The sequence below is a fragment of the Lithobates pipiens genome, unplaced genomic scaffold, assembly GCF_037356315.1.
Source record: "Lithobates pipiens isolate NorthernLeopardFrog02 unplaced genomic scaffold, aLitPip1_a1.2 Scaffold_25, whole genome shotgun sequence".
In the NCBI taxonomy this organism is placed as follows: domain Eukaryota; kingdom Metazoa; phylum Chordata; class Amphibia; order Anura; family Ranidae; genus Lithobates; species Lithobates pipiens.
In genome coordinates, this window is record NW_027507787.1 from 210597121 (window position 1) to 210614516 (window position 17396).

At 45.0% G+C, this 17396-nt stretch overlaps 1 protein-coding gene across 1 annotated transcript in view; it reads left to right on the forward strand.

Moving 5' to 3' along the window:
* Positions 1-17396, forward strand: part of PTPRE (protein tyrosine phosphatase receptor type E) — a gene marked incomplete in the record, with an annotated part of 298322 nt that overhangs the window by 221309 nt on the left and 59617 nt on the right. The window contains 3 exon segments of the mRNA XM_077455513.1: positions 2119-2195; positions 2292-2328; positions 16245-16342. Of these exon segments, the coding sequence (XP_077311639.1) occupies positions 2119-2195; positions 2292-2328; positions 16245-16342 (212 nt within the window).

Sequence of the window (17396 nt, forward strand, 5' to 3'; positions counted from 1 at the left end):
AACCCAACTTCGACATAGTTCCACCCAAGACAACCCAACTTCGACATAGTTCCACCCAAGACAACCCAACTTCGACATAGTTCCACCCAAGACAACCCAACTTCGACATAGTTCCACCCAAGACAACCCAACTTCGACATAGTTCCACCCAAGACAACCCAACTTCGACATAGTTCCACCCAAGACAACCCAACTTCGACATAGTTCCACCCAAGACAACCCAACTTCGACATAGTTCCACCCAAGACAACCCAACTTCGACATAGTTCCACCCAAGACAACCCAACTTCGACATAGTTCCACCCAAGACAACCCAACTTCGACATAGTTCCACCCAAGACAACCCAACTTCGACATAGTTCCACCCAAGACAACCCAACTTCGACATAGTTCCACCCAAGACAACCCAACTTCGACATAGTTCCACCCAAGACAACCCAACCTTGACATAGTTCCACTCAAGACAATGTACCTCCCTAAAGCAATAACAAATACAGGAAACCGCAGACACTTAGGTGTAAAGCCAGTCTCCACACCTTCGAGGTGCATTTGGGTAAAGCACAGTATTACAATGCTGATCATATGCCAGTTGTAGAGCATGTGCTCCACATCCTGTTCAGTTGGCAGTGGTTACCATGACAGGGCGTGATCCTAGGTCAGATTCACTAAGGAATAAAATGAGCTGGTTTCACACCTTCGCTGTGCAGTAACACATGTATTTTTGTACACATTACTACACCACTAGAGTGTGAAGCTGAAGCTGGGTGAAAATCCTTTCCTCAATAGCCACAAAGAACATACAGTAAATCCACTTTGTGTGCACCAAATGTCTCTACAAACTCAGATGTTACCTTGTAAATACAGTGGAACCTTGGTTTACGGGTAACACTGTTAACTAGCGTTTTAAAGGACGAGCAAATTTTTATTTTATTTTTTTATTCCGACTCTGTTTGCAAGTGTTGTCTCGCAAAACAAGCAGAATTCAAGCTAATGGGGTGTGCAGTACTTAGTAATTATCTTAGTTTCCATTGACTTCTATGGGGAAACTCACTTTGATATGCGAGTGCTTTGAAATTTTCCGGGAACGTATTATGCTATTGGTGGCAATCAGCGTTTTTTAGCGGGACTGCGACATCGCGGGGACAAATCGGACACCTAACACTTTTTTTGGAGACCAGTGACACTAATACAGTGATCAGTGCTAAAAATGTGTACAGTTACTGTACTAACGACACTGGCAGGGAAGGGGTTAACATCCGGGGCGATTAAAGGGTTAAGTGTGTCCCTAGTGGAGGCTTTCTATCGTTGTGGGTATTGCTCTTTCTGGCAGAACACAGAGATTCGTGTTCTTGCTTAGCAGGAACACAAGATCTCTATGTTCTCTCCTGTCAGAATGGCGATCTGCCTTGTTTACATATAGGTAGATCGCAGTTCTGCCTCTCTGGGGAACGATCACGGGTGGGGCCAGGGGACATTGCGTCTGCTAGACCCGCTGATGGGCTTCCCTCCTCCCGTCCAATCGGTGCACGTGCCTCCGCACAGGCACGCCGTTTTGTGCAGCCGGGGCTGTCTTGCCGCGCTAAATGTGCGCAAGGTGGTCCGGAAGTGGTTAAAACAATAACTAACCATAAAGATGTGTTGACCCGTGATAAACCCTATAGGTCTGAATAGGCCTATAATGTCTCCCAGAGTGGTGTAGTGGATAGAAAAGCACTTTCGCCTAGCATTTAAAAGGGTCACTGGATCGAATCCCAACCAAGACACTACCTGCCTGGAGTTTGCATGTTCTCCCTGTGCCTGCGTAGGTTTCCTCCGGGTACTCCGGTTTCCTCCCACTCTCTAAAGACATGCTGGTAGGTTAATTGGATCTTGTCTAAATTGTCCCTAGTATGTGTATGTATGAATGTGAGTTGGGGACCTTAGCGTGTAAGCTCCTTGAGGGTAGGGACTGATGTGAATGTATAATGAACATGTAAAGAGCTGTGTAAATTTGCGCTAAATAAGTACCTGAAATAAATAAATAAATCAATTGTATCTTCTGAATGTTGGAAAGTATCCAAGAAATCTCCAAGTCCCCTGGAAACTCTTTAGCGACCTTTCTCTATTCTTTGTTCTCAGATGACCACTCCAGAGCCGTGCTGACGCCGATTGAAGGATGCGTATGTTCAGACTACATTAACGCTTCATACATTGATGTAAGAGTCCTCCATCTGTTCCCGGCATGTTCTCCTCTCACTTCCCCGCACAGCTGATGCTTATTACATCTTCTCTTCTCTGTTTTGTCGTTTCAGGGCTATAAAGAGAAAAATAAATTCATCGCCGCTCAAGGTATGTGCTGCGAACCTAGAACTGAGAATGAGTTCTCTGCGATCCCGGGAGGGGAGCTCTGTGAAAACATTGTCCAAGCAATATGAGAGTTCGTTTTGTACTCACAGGCAGTTTATTACATTGGGGATCCAATTTATAATGAAGTGATATGGCCTCACCGTGGCCAAAAAAAAAAAGTAGTGCAGCACAGCAATATGCTTCACGGATGTGCTTTGAGCTCTGCTAACTGGAATAGAGCGCTGTTAATAGAGCTCTATTATGATGTCATTGACCTAATCTAGTCATGTGGCCATATTAGGTCAGTGATGTCATAATTGTGCCCGCCCCTATGTATACACAAACATGCTGGCAGTGCACAGCCTGTTCTACTTAAGATAATGAACTGGAATGTATTTAGTTGATTGTAACCAGGGCCGGTGCTACCACTAGGCAAACTAAGCAGCCCTGCTGCCTAGGGTTGCCCTCCGCGTCTGTATGCGCTGGAGGCCGCAGCATCTAACTAACTCAGTCCAACCAGTACTGTAATTAGAGGTGCAGCGCAACACTGGAGCAAGCGCTAGAGGAAGCAGAGCCGATGCTTCCAGTAGAGCGGCGCGTTCTATCACATGGGTAGGGCAAAGGGGGTGGGGTCAGGGGTGGGGCCAATGGGGGGAGGCAAAATGAGGTTTCGCCTAGGGCAGTGATGGTGAACCTTGGCACCCCGGATAATTTGAAACTACATTTCCCATGATGCTCAACTACACTGCAGAGTGCATAAGTATCATGGGAAATGTAGTTCCAAAACATCTGGGGTGACAAGGTTCATCATCACTGGCCTAGGATGTCAAAAATCCTTGCACCAGCCCTGATTGTAACTGAAATTGAGCTTGACTTTATTGTGGCACTTTCCAGAAGCACATACTGAACCTTTACTAACTAACCTTTATTTGTATAAGGCCATACACGGGTCGAATTTCGAAGCCTTAAACTTTTTTCCCAAAAGGGAAAAAAATAGTTTGCTGTAACTGCTCATAAAGTATTAGCTGGCCCTTGGCTTCAGTTTGTCGGTGTATTTAAATCTGCTAGTACATCTAGCACTCCCCCCACCCCCCAGAATGACAGTGCTGCTGTCTAAAGGTGCCTCCTGTGCTCCTTCATCTAGAGTGGGGGGCACGTTAATGGGGGGGGGGGAGCACAAAAAAAGGAAAAATAATGCAGACACCACCACTACTGATTACATTTTTGGTTTTAAATGTAATACTGCTTTAATGTCACTTTAACCACTTGGATTGCCCACTGTCAATGTACTGTGGACGAGCAACCCGCACAGGCAAAGCAACGCACATTGCTTCTTGGTTTAGGGCGCTTCAAAGTGCACTTAGAAGTGCAGTCGCTCTAAATCTAAGGGGTAGATCTGAAATGAGGGGAAGCTCTGCTGATTTTATCATCCAATCATATGCAAGATAAAATGCTTTTTAAAATTTTCCTTGCATCCTCCCCTTGGATCTACAGCGACTTTACTTCCAAGTGCACTTGTAGTGCAAAGTGGATTTTCCTTTAGTAAATAACCCCCATAGTTCCCTATGGTATATATACAAAATCTTTTTTTTTTATTTATTTTTTTACTACTAATGGCAGTGTTCAGCGACTTCCAATGGCAGAAAGTAAAAAATATTGTTTGTTTTTTTTTCACAATATTTTTTGTTTCTATCGCAAAAAATAAAAATCCAAGCGGTGATCAAATATCACCAAAAGAAAGCTTTATTGGTGTGAAAAAAAATGATATAAATTTTGTTTGGGTATAGCATTCCATTTAACCACTTCCTGACCGGCGCACGCAATGAATGGCACGGACAGGCAAATGGGCGTACAGGTACGTCCCTTTAAATTTGCCGCCGTGCCATCGTGTGGACCTCCATGAGTCCGATCACTGGTCCCGCGGACTCTATCGCCGCGGGGATACCCGCAATCGTCTCACAGGGAGGAAGAACGGGGAGATGCTAAAGTAAACAAGCATCTCCCTCTTCTGCCTAGCAACAATGACACTGATCTCTGCTCCCTGTGATTGGAGCAGAGATCAGTGATGTGTAAAAAACACAGCCACGCCCCCCACAGTTAGCAACATGCCCCTAGGCCCCCCACAATTAGCAACATGCCTCTAAGAAACACTTAACCCCTACACTGCCACATAGTGGTTAAACCCTTCACTGCCAGTGTCATTTACACAGGAATCAGTGCATTTGTATAGCATAAATGACAATGGACCCAAAAATGTGTCACAAATGTCCGATGTGTCCGCCATAATGTCGCAGTCACAATAAAAATCATGGATCGCCACCATTACTAGTAAAAAAAAAAATTATTAATAAAAATGCCATAAAACTATCCCCTATTTTGTAAACGCTATAACTTTTGCGCAAACCAATCAATCGCTTATTGCAGGTTTTTTTTTAACAAAAATATGTAGAAGAATATGTATCGGCTTAAACTGAGGAAAAAAAAATTTTTTTATATATTTTTGGGGGATATTTATTATAGCAAAAAGTCAAAAATAATGCTTTTTTTTTGTTTTGTTTTCAAAATTGTCACAATTTTTTTGTTTATAGCGTAAAAAATAAAAACCGCAGGGGTGATCAAATACCACCAAAAGAAAGCTCTATTTGTGGGAAAAAAAAAGGACGTCAATTTTGTTTGGGAGCCACGTCGCACGACTGCGCAATTGTCAGTTAAAGCAACGCAGTGCCGAATTGCAAAAAGTGGTCTGGTCTTTGGCCAGCAAAAATGGTCCGGGGCTTAAGTGATTAAAGTAGCGCAGTGCTATATGGCAAAAAATGGCCTGGTCATGTAGGAGGTAAACCCCCCCCACCCCAAGTAGTTAAGTGGAAACATTGATGAACAAAACTGTATATTGGTGTAGATATTACAAAAGACAACTGAATAATACTAAATATTTAGATGTCTCACGATGTATCTTCGTAGATAAGCCCCAACACCCCTTGTCTCCTGTAGCAGTTCATTTCCTCCGGACCTCGGAAACAGGCCGAGAAGATAATGATCCAGAGATGGCACCACTGATGAGGATTGTCTTGGTGCTGTAAAGCCATTCGTATTCTATTACTGGAAACGTTCATGTGATGTGCGATTGTACCGAAACAGGAAGAGATGGCCAATAGATTGTTTTTTCTTCCCACCCTTTAGACTTCCTAAGAAGTGAAATGTGTGACATTCCAGCCTCATTCACAAGTTGCTGTTCATTAGGAGGCCTCTGAGTCATGATGGATCTGTAGAAAGTAGAAGGCTTTATTTTTAGTTTTAGGTGGAGCTCCGGAAAGAAGTATAAAAATTCAGCCGTTCAGCCCACTATGACTTTAGTACACCAATCATTTATCATAGAAATATGGACAGCAGGGACGCCCAACTAGCACTCTTTTTGTAGCTGGTATTTTGTAAACATTAAATTGTAACTCAAGTTTTATTATATATAGCGATATGACAAAAACGATCATATAACTATATAGGATATATATCATATACAGTGCCTTGCAAAAGTATTCACCCCCCTTTGGAATTTTTTGTGTTTTGTTGCCTCACAAACTGGAATTAACATGGATTGTTTGAGGATTTGCATCATTTAATTTACAGAGCATGCCCACAACTTTTAAGTTGTTTTTTTTTATTTTAATTTTTTTATTGTGAAGTAAACAACAAATAGGACAAAATAACAGAAAAAGTCAATGTGCATAACTATTCACCCCCTAAAGTCAATACTTTGTAGAGCCGCCTTTTGCGGCTATCACAGCTCCAAGTCGCTTTGGATAAGTCTCTATGAGCTTACCACATCTTACCACTGGGATTTTTGCCCATTCCTCCTTGCAAAACTGCTCCAGCTCCTTCAAGTTGGATGGTTTGCGCTTGTGAACAGCAATATTTAAGTCTGACCACAGATTTTCTATTTGATTGAGGTCTGGGCTTTGATTAGGCCATTCCAACAAAAAAAATACATGTTTCCCCTTAAACCACTCAAGTGTTGCTTTAGCAGTGTGTTTGGGGTCATTGTCCTGCTGGAAGGTGACCCTCCGTCCTAGCCTCAAATCACACACAGAGTGGTGCTAAATATCCCTGTATTTAGCACCATCCATTCCCTCAACTCTGACCAGTTTCCCAGTCCCGTCTGCTGAAAAACATCCCCACAGCATGATGCTGCCACCACCAGGTTTCACTGTGGGGATGGTGTTCTTTGGGTGATGTGATGTGTTGGGTTTGCGCCAGACATAGCGTTTTCTTTGATGGCCAAAAAGTAAAATTTTAGTCTCATCAGACCAGAGCACCTTCCTCCATACATTTTGGGAGTCTTCCACATGTCTCTTTGCAAACTCAAAATGTGCCATTTTCTTTTTTGCTGAAAGTAATGGCTTTCCTCTGGCCACTCTGCCATAAAGCTGAACTCTATGGAGTGTACAGCCGCGTACACACGGGCGGACTGTCTGGCCAACTAAGTCCATCAGACAATCCGACGGACAGTCCGTCATACTTTCGAATGAAAGGACTTGACCACACACGATGAACAAAGGCCGCGTACACACGGGCGGACTGTTCGCCCAACCTTGTCCGCTGAACAGTGTTTGGGCGGACAGTCCGCTCGTGTGTGGGCTTTCAGCGGACAGTTTCAGCGGACAGTTGGACGGACAAAGTCTTTCGGAAATTCCGAAAAACTGTCCGCTGAAACTGTGTTTGAGCGAACAGTCCGCCCGTGTGTGGGCTTGTCCGCTGTACTTTCGAAATGAGCGGACTGTTCCCGCTCGGAAAGTCCGCCCATTTCGAGCGCGTGTACAGGTAGGCGGGGCCCGCGAAGGAGACGTCGCGGGCTCCGCCGCCTGGAATGGGCTTAAAGGGGAACCCCAACGCCGAAAAAAATCGGCGTGGGGGTTCCCCCAAAGTCCACACCAGACCCTTGTCCGAGCACGCTACCCGGCCGGCCAGGAAAGGGGGGCGAGCGAGCGCGCCCCCCCTCCTGAGCTGTACCAGGCCGCGTGCCCTCAACATGGGGGGGTGCCTTGGGGAAGGGGGGGCCGCGCGGCCCCCCCACCCCAAAGCACCTTGTCCCCATGTTGATGAGGACAAGGGCCTCTTCCCGACAACCCTGGCCGTTGGTTGTCGGGGTCTGCGGGCGGGGGGCTTATCGGAATCCGGGAGCCCCCTTTAAGAAGGGGGCCCCCGGATACCGGCCCCCCACCCTATGTGAATGAGTATGGGGTACAATGTACCCCTACCCATTCACCTGTGAAATAAAGTACAAAAAAAAAAACACAACACAGGGGAAAAAATATTTTATTGCACAGCTCCGGGGGTCTTCCGTCTTCGGGGGTCTTCTCGCCGGACTCCTCCGCTATCTGTGTGTAGCTCTTTTACTAGCGGAGGAGTCCGGCTTTCTTCCTCCCCGCCGCCGGCCTCTTCTCCCGACTTCAGGGGTCTTGTCCCCCTCTTCGGTTCTTCTGCCGGGCCACCGCGCCTTCTTGTAGCTCTTTTGCAGGCGGTGGGTTGGTCACATGGGTTGATGTCACATGGGGACTATGACATCGTAAGGGGGCGGGGTCACCATGTGACCAACCCATGTGACATATACCATGTGACCCCGCCCCATTGTCACTATATAAGTGACCGCGCAGCGCGGCTCTGGCATTCCGGCCGGAGGGAGCGACGTGTCAACATCTCCTGGAGAAGAACAAGAAGAACAAGAAGAAGAACACGAACGGAAGTCGGCGGCGACAGCGGCGACAGAAGACCGGGCCACCGCCTGTAAAAGAGCTACAAGAAGGCGCGGTGGCCCGGCAGAAGAACCGAAGGCGGCGACAGAAGAACGGAAGGCAGCGGCGACAGAAGACCGGGCCACCGCCTGCAAAAGAGCTACAAGAAGGCGCGGTGGCCCGGCAGAAGAACCGAAGAGGGGGACAAGACCCCCGAAGTCGGGAGAAGAGGCCGGCGGCGGGGAGGAAGAAAGCCGGACTCCTCCGCTAGTAAAAGAGCTACACACAGATAGCGGAGGAGTCCGGCGAGAAGACCCCCGAAGACGGAAGACCCCCGGAGCTGTGCAATAAAATATTTTTTCCCCTGTGTTGTGTTTTTTTTTTGTACTTTATTTCACAGGTGAATGGGTAGGGGTACATTGTACCCCATACTCATTCACATAGGGTGGGGGGCCGGTATCCGGGGGCCCCCTTCTTAAAGGGGGCTCCCGGATTCCGATAAGCCCCCCGCCCGCAGACCCCGACAACCAACGGCCAGGGTTGTCGGGAAGAGGCCCTTGTCCTCATCAACATGGGGACAAGGTGCTTTGGGGTGGGGGGCCGCGCGGCCCCCCCTTCCCCAAGGCACCCCCCCATGTTGAGGGCACGCGGCCTGGTACGGCTCAGGAGGGGGGCGCGCTCGCTCGCCCCCCTTTCCTGGCCGGCCGGGTAGCGTGCTCGAACAAGGGTCTGGTGTGGACTTTGGGGGAACCCCCACGCCGATTTTTTTCGGCGTTGGGGTTCCCCTTTAAGCTCATTCCAGGCGGCGGAGCCCGCGACGTCTCCTTCGCGGGCCCCGCCTACCTGTACACGCGCTCGAAATGGGCGGATTTGCCTCCTCCTTACGTGGGCGAGTCCGTTCATTTCAAAAGTTGAGCCAACTGTTTGGCAAACAGTTCGCTGAAACAGTCCGCTCGTGTGTGGGCAAGTCCGCTCATGCAAATTTTGAGCGGACTGTTTGCCGAAACTGTTTGCCGAAACTGTTTGCCGAACAAGGTTGGGCGAACAGTCCGCGCGTGTGTACGCGGCCAAACAGTCCGTTGAAAGCTTGCGCGATGACGTGTACAGCACGTACGACGGGACTAGAAATAGGACGTCCAATACACAGCAATGCAACCTTCCGCCGTGTAAATCCTTTCTGAGCATGCGCCATACTTAGTCCGTCCAACTAGCCTACTCACGAGCGGACTGTCCGCTGAAACCAAAGTTGGACGGACAATATTACGGAAATTCCGAAATACTTAGTCCACCAGACTGTACACTGAAAAAGTCAGCTGAAGCCCACACACGAGCGGACTGTCCGCTGAAATGTGTTTCGGCGGACTAAGTTGGACAGACAGTCCGCCCGTGTGTACGCGGCTTACGGCTTATTGTCGTCCTGTGAACAGATACTCCAGTCTCTGCTGTGGAACTCTGCAGCTCCTCCAGGGTTACCTTAGGTCTCTGTGCTGCCTCTCTAATTAATGCCCTCCTTGCCCGGCCCGTGAGTTTTGGTGTGCGGCCGTCTCTTGGCAGGTTTGCCGTTGTGCCACGTTCTTTCCATTTGGTTATGATAGAGTTGATGGTGCTCCTAGGGATCATCAAAGAGTTGGATATTTTTTTTTATAACCTAACCCTGACTTGTACTTCTCAACAACATTGTCCCTTATTGTTTGGAGAGTTCCTTGGTCTTCATGGCAGTGTTTGGTTAGTGGTGCCTCTTGAGCCCTCAAGTGTTGCAGCCTCTGGGGCCTTTACAAAAGATGTGTGTGTGTATATGTAATGACAGATCATGTGACAATTAGATTGTACACAGGTGGACATCATTTCACTAATTATGTGACTTCTGAAGGTAATTGGTTGCACCAGAGCTTTTTATGGGCTTCATAACAAAGGGGGTGAATACATACGCACATGCCAATTATTTGTTTATTTTTGAAAAATAGTTTTATGTATATATTTTTCGAATTTTACTTCACCAACTTAGACTATTTTGTTCTGATCCATCACATATAATTCAGATTAAAAAAACATTGAACTAAAGGCTGTAATGTAACAAAATAGGTAAAAAGCCAAGGGGGGTGAATACTTTTGCAAGGCACTGTAACTATCATAATATATATAATATTATTAATATAATATACTGTATATCATAATATATCATATAACTATCATAGCAATTTTCTTTATTGAAGTAGAGCTGTAGACAAATGCAAAATGACATTCAGAGGATGCAACTTGTCACCAGCATTAACACAGGAGCTTTTGTTTTTCTGAGTCCCGCCTGTTATATGGTTTTAGCACCTTTTGATTCTGCCAGTAGATCTGTTATTTTTCCACTGCAAGTAATAAAATGACAACGCTGTTCGCTCTGAAGTGAAATTACAGGACCAGTTTTGTCACTCTGTGGATAGGGTAGTCCTAGACAGGCCCAGACTGGGACAAAAAAAAAAAAATAGTCCCCGGGTATTTTAGACTGAGAAGCCAATTTTTCAGTTCGCGGGCGCAGTTGGGGATGGGATATTCACGGAGTCGGTCCTACGCACTGTAATGTAAAGGGACGCTGTTCTATAAAGGGTATTGCACTGGAAAAAGAGGCACTGTAATTACAGTGCCTTGAAAAAGTATTCATACCCCTTGAAGTTTTCCACATTTTGTCATGTTACAACTAAAAACGTGAATGGATTTTATTGGGATTTTATGTGATAGACCAACACAAAGTGGCACATAATTGTGAAGTGGAAGGAAAATGATGAATGATTTTACATTTTTTTTACAAATCTATGAAAAGTGTGGTGTGCATTCATATTCAGCCCCCTTTGCTCTGATACCATCAAATAAAATCTAGTTACCTGTGTGTAATTTAATCTCCGTATAAACGCAGCTCTCTTGTGAAGACCTCAGAGGTTTGTTAGAGAACCTTAGTGAACAAAAAGCATCATAAAGGCCAAGGAACACACCAGACAGGTCAGGGATAAAGTTGTAGAGAAGTGTAAAGCTGGGTTAGGTTATAAAAAAATATCCCAAGCTTTGAACATCTCATGGAGCCCTGTTCAATTAACCACTTAACAACCGCCCATTGCCGATTAACGGCTTCAGGGCGGTTGTTTAACTCTGAGAGGCCGTTAATTAACGGCCTCCCAGAATTCTGCTCTCGCGCACCCCCTGGGGCGCGCACTCGAGAGCATCCGTGACCGCCGGGTCCACAGGACCCGGCGCATCACGGATCACGGTAAACGGCCGCTCGTCGCGGCCATTTACCACGTGATCGCTCCATCATTTGACGGAGTGATCACTTGTAAACAAACCGGCGTCATGTTATGATGCCGGTTCCTCCCTCCCCTCTCTGTACCGATCGGTACAGCGGAGGGGAAAGAGATCGGTGTCAGCAGCGATGTGGGCTGCATCTGCAGTGCCCACATCGCTGCTCACCGAATTTAACCCCTCAATTCCCTGCCAATACTCTGCAATACCAGTGCATACTCTGCAGTACCCTGCCATTACTCTGCAGTACCCTGCCATTACTCTGCAGTACCCCCCATTACTCTGCAGTACCCTGCCATTACTCTGCAGTACCCTGCCATTACTCTGCAGTACCCTGCCATTACTCTGCAGTACCCTGCCATTACTCTGCAGTGCAGTACCCTGCCATTACTCTGCAGTACCCTGCCATTACTCTGCAGTACCCTGCCATTACTCTGCAGTACCCTGCCATTACTCTGCAGTACCCTGCCATTACTCTGCAGTACCCCCCATTACTCTGCAGTACCCTGCCATTACTCTGCAGTACCCCCCATTACTCTGCAGTAACCCCCATTACTCTGCAGTACCCTGCCATTACTCTGCAGTACCCCCCAATACTCTGCAGTACCCGCCATTACTCTGCAGTGCAGTACCCTGCCATTACTCTGCATTACCCTGCCATTACTCTGGAGTACCCCCCAATACTCTGCAGTACCCTGCCATTACTCTGTAGTACCCCCCAATACTCTGCAGTACCCTGCTATTACTCTGTAGTACCCCGCCAATACCCCGCCAATACTCTGCAATACCCTGCCATAAATTGCCATACCCAGCCATACTCGGAGATACCCAGCCATAGATGCCCCCCACCCCTCACCGCCCTCCGGTGCTTCTACCAACTCGCCAGTACGATCAAAGCCAGAATCTTTTTTTTATTTTTTATTTCAGGCTTCCCAGCCTAGAGGTGAGATGTGGGGTCATATTGACCCCCAGATTTCACTGTAAAGAGGACCTGTCACCCCATATTCCTATTACAAGGGATGTTTACATTCCTTGTAATAGGAATAAAAGTGATCAAAAATATATTTTTGGGGAAAAAAATGTCAAACTAAAATAAATAAAGTAAAATGAACAATAATAAAAAAAAAATTTAAAGCGCCCATGTCCCCATGTGCTCGCATGCAGAAGCGAACGCATGCGTAAGCCCCGCCCACATATGAAAACGGTGTTCAAACCACACATGTGAGGTATCGCCGAGAACGTTAGAGCGAGAGCAATAATTCTAGTCCTAGACCTCCTCTGCAACTCAAAACATGTAACCAGTAAAAAAAAATTTAAAGCGTCGCCTATGGGGATTTTTTAAGTAGCGACGTTTGGCGCCATTCCACGGGCATGTGCAATTTTGAAGAGTGACATGTTTGATATCTATTTACTCAGCATAACTTCATCTTTCACTTTATGCAAAAATTGGGCTAACTTTACTGTTTTTTTTGTTTGTTTTTTAAGCACAAAACAGTTTTTTCCCCCAAAAAAACGCGTTTGAAAAATTGCTGCGCAAATACCGTGTGTGATAAAAATTTGCAACGACCACCATTGTATTCTCCAGGGTCTTTGCTAAAAAAAAAATATATAATGTTTTGGGGTTCTCTGTAATTTTCTAGCAAATAAATGATGATTTTTACATGTAGGAGAGAAATGTCAGAATTGGCCTGGGTGCTCCAGAACGCCTGATGGCGCTCCCTGCATGTTGGGCCTCTGTATGTGGCCACGCTGTGTAAAGGTCTCACACATGTGGTATCGCCGTACTCGGGAGTAATAGCAGAATGTGTTTTGGGGTGTAATTTGTGGTATGCATATGCTGTGTGTGTGAAATAACCTGATAATATGAAAATTTTGTGGAAAAAAAAAAAGGAAAAAAAATCTTGATTTTTGCAAAGAATTGTGGGAAAAAATGACAACTTCAAAAAACTCATCATGCCTCTTACTAAATACATTGGAATGTCTTCTTTCCAAAAAGGGGTAATTTGGGGGGTATTTGTACTTTTCTGGCATGTTAGGGTCTCAAGAATTGAAATAGGCCGTCAGTACTTCAGGTGTGATCAATTTTCAGATATTGGCACCATAGCTTGTGGACTCTATAACTTTCACAAAGACCAAATAATATCCACCAATTTGTACTTATTTTTACCAAAGATATGTAGTAGTATAAATTTTGGCCAAAATTTATGAAGAAAAAATTACTAATCTGCTAAATTTTATAACGGAAACGAAGAAAGATTCATTTTTTCGCAGAATTTTCGGTCTTTTTTCTTTTATAGCACAAAAAATAAAAAACTGAGAGGTGATTAAATACCACCAAAAGAAAGCTCTATTTGTGTGAAAAAAAGGACAAACCTTTCATATAGGTCCAGTGTTGCATGACTGAGTAATTGTCATTCAAAATGTGAGGGCACCGAAAGCTGAAAATTGGTCTGGTTATTAAGGGTGTTTAAGTGCCCAGTGGTCAAGTGGTTAATCATCCCAAAATGGAGTATGGCACAGCTGCAAACCTACCAAGACATGGCTGTCCACCTAAACTGACCGGCAGGGCAAGGAGAGCATTCATCAGAGGAACAGCTAAGAATGAAAGCTCTGGAGGAGCTGCAGAGATCCACAGCTCAGGTGGGAGAATCTGTCCACAGGACAACTATTAGTTGTGCACTCCACAAATCTGACCTTTATGGCAGAGTGGAAAGAAGAAAGCCATTGTTTTAAAGAAAGCCATAAGAAGTCCTGTTTGCAGTTTGCCAGAAGCCATGTGGGGGACACAGCAAACGCGGAAGAAGGTGCTCTGGTCAAATGAGCCTGAAATTGAACTTTTTGGCCTAAAAGCAAAACGCAATTGTTCGGTGGAAAACTAACACTGCACATCACCCTGAACACACCATCCCCACCGTGAAACATGGTGGTGGCAGCATCATGCTGTGGGGATGCTTTTCTTCAGCAGGGGCAGGGAAGCTGGTCAGAGTTGATGGGAAGATGGATGGAGCCAAATGCAGGGCAATCTTAGAAGAAAACCTGTTAGAGTCTACAAAAGACTTGAGACTGGGGTGGAGGTTCATCCTCCAGCAGGACAACGACCCTAAACATTCAACCAGAGCTACAATGGAATGGTCTAGATCAAAGCATATTCATGTGTTAGAATGGCCCAGACAAAGTCCAGAGCTAAATCTCATTGAGAATCTGTGACAAGACTTAAAAATTGCTGCTCACAGACGCTCTCCATCCAATCGGACAGGGCTAGAGCTATTTTGGAAAGAAGAATGGGCAAAAATATCGCTCTAGTTGTGCAAAGCTGGTAGAGACATCCCCAAAAAGACTTGCAGCTGTTATTGCAGAGAATGGCAGTTCTATAAAGCATTGACTCAGGGGGCTGAGTACAAATGCACACCACACTTTTCACATATTTATTTGTAAAAAAAACTAATTTTTTTCATCAGTTTAGGCCAATAAATATTATTCTTCTACATATTTTTGGTAAAAAAAAATCACAATAAGCGTATATTGATTGGTGTGCACAAAAGTTCTAGCATCTGCAAACTATAGGAAAGATTTATGGAATTTCTATTTTTTTTATTAGTAATGGTGGTGATCTGCGATTTTCAGCGGTACTGCAGCATTGTGACGGACAGATCGGAGACTTTTGACACTTTTTTTGGGACCATTGGCATTTATACAGCAATCAGTGCTATAAAAATGCACTGATTACTGTATAAATGTCACTGGCAGGGAAGGGCTTAACACTAGGGGGCGATCAAGAGGTTAAATGTGTGTTCCCTCAGCATGTTCTAACTGTGTGGGGATGAGAGTGACTAGGAAAGGAGCCATATTGTTTTTCCCATTGTGCAGGTATACAGACTAAATATAAAAGTGCAAACTGCTGACAACAACACAACAGGACCAATCGTGATAAACGTGAAACAATAAAAAAAATTGCCACGCTAAACATAGATATTGAATAAAGAAGTGGCAATAAAGTTTTTACAACTGGTGCTGTGATAAATAGTGCAGATGAATTACTTGATGAACATCCAGTAACAGTGCGTATAATTGATGTGCGTTTTGGTCACCCAAGTGCACCTCCTTACCAGAGGTCTAGGCTCAAAATTATAAGAGTCGAGACAGTGGTGATATGCAAGTATAGAAGATCCAATCTGCTTCCTCTGTTATGTTGCAGGTGGTGGTACTGTCATGGCTGATGGTAAAGTTTACTCCATAATAGGGCCAGAAATCCAGTAAAAACAAGCAATTAATAGATCCAATCCTAGAAGTTGATAGACCAGTATACAGGATTGGCGTGCATGGTACCTCACGGACATGGACTCCACTCGGCGCGTTTCGTTAGAATTAACGTGCTCTGGGGCATGGGGGTCCATGTCCTACACCACGCAAATATATACTGTCTTAAAATAGGCAGGGTACAGCCGTTCCCGCTAATCAAAGGTATGGCCATGTTTATCAAAAACGCACATCAATTATACTCGCTGTTATTGGATGTTCATCAAAGAATTCATCTGCACTATTTAGAACAGCACCAGTTGTTCACGCTTTATGGACACTTGTTCAATATCTATGTTTAGCATGGCAAAATTTTTTTTATTGTTTTACATATATGATGACCTTCATTGGAAAAACCTGAATTCATTTGGAGGGTTGTCCACATAATGTTTGGTAGTTGATATGACATGGTTCTGATTTCATCCACATTCTGGATCCAATGCTGTTGAGCTCAATGCATGAAATTTAATGTATTACCTATTTATTTCAAACTAGAGAAACCAAAGTAACATTCCAGCATTGTTGGGGGGGAAAAACAAATCAATGATATTTATTTATATAAGAAATAATACTTTATGGAACTGACATAGAGAACCAATGGTATTCATCCCGCAGGTCCCAAGCAAGATACAGTCAACGACTTTTGGAGGATGGTCTGGGAACAGAAGTCAGCGACCATAGTCATGCTCACCAACCTGAAAGAAAGGAAAGAGGTGACCTTCCTTTTATTGGAGTATATTTAGTCTCTCTGTACTGACATAAAGCCTGTGTTAAAGTTCAGGAGGTGGGGAGCAGCTGCTATGAGGAACTGTTGGGAGAATGTGCCAGTAGCCTTATCTCCCCTATGTTCTACAGTTCAAGGTTCCCCAGAACGCAGAGAAAAGGCTGGCGATGATGTCATGAGGCTCGCATCTCATGATTTATGGTTATGGGCCGTTTCTGAATTTTAATACATGAACTACAAAGCATTTACTGCATTATACAGATAACACTAATGGCTATAGAAGTAGATTGTTATCACTGTTTTTGTCAAGGTTAAAGAAGAAATAAAGTCATTTTTATGCAGACAGTGAGGAAGAAGAATGCCGAGACATTATCAAAGCCAACCAACTGGCAGATATGAAGACACAGCTTAAAGTGGATGTAAACCCTCACATATACCCAGCAAAGTGAACAGCCTCAGATGATACACAGACATGAAACAAATCACCCTATATAAGTTTTACTTGTATATCTGCTGTCTTGAGCTTTTTATACTGTTTAGAAAGTGCATGTCCTGGTAGAATTTTCTCTTCCCGATTCCTCTGTAGGAGGGGATCATTGCTAGACACTTTGAGAGACTGTGAGAAAGCTGATTGGATGAAAGACACACACCCCCCTCCCCACACATACAGAGCTTTCCTGTACAGTGGAACCTTGGATTACGAGCATAATCCGTTCCAGGAGAATGCTTGTAATCCAAAGCACCTGCATATCAAAGAAAGTTTCAACATAGAAGTCAATGGAAACGAAGATAATTTGTTCTGCATTGACTTAAATTACATACAAAACCGCATGTGACCAGATGTGGGGGGGGGGGGGGGGCGCAGGAGAGCCTCGGAAATACTCGGGGACAGCTCAGCTGAACTCAAAGTCTTCAAAACACTCGGAACTGAGTATTTCCGATTGATTCTTAGTATTTACTAATGGCTCTGAACTGTTCCCCGGCGCCTCTGGCCAAATGCGGTACTGTATACCCTATTAGCTTGAATTCTGCTAGTTTTGCGA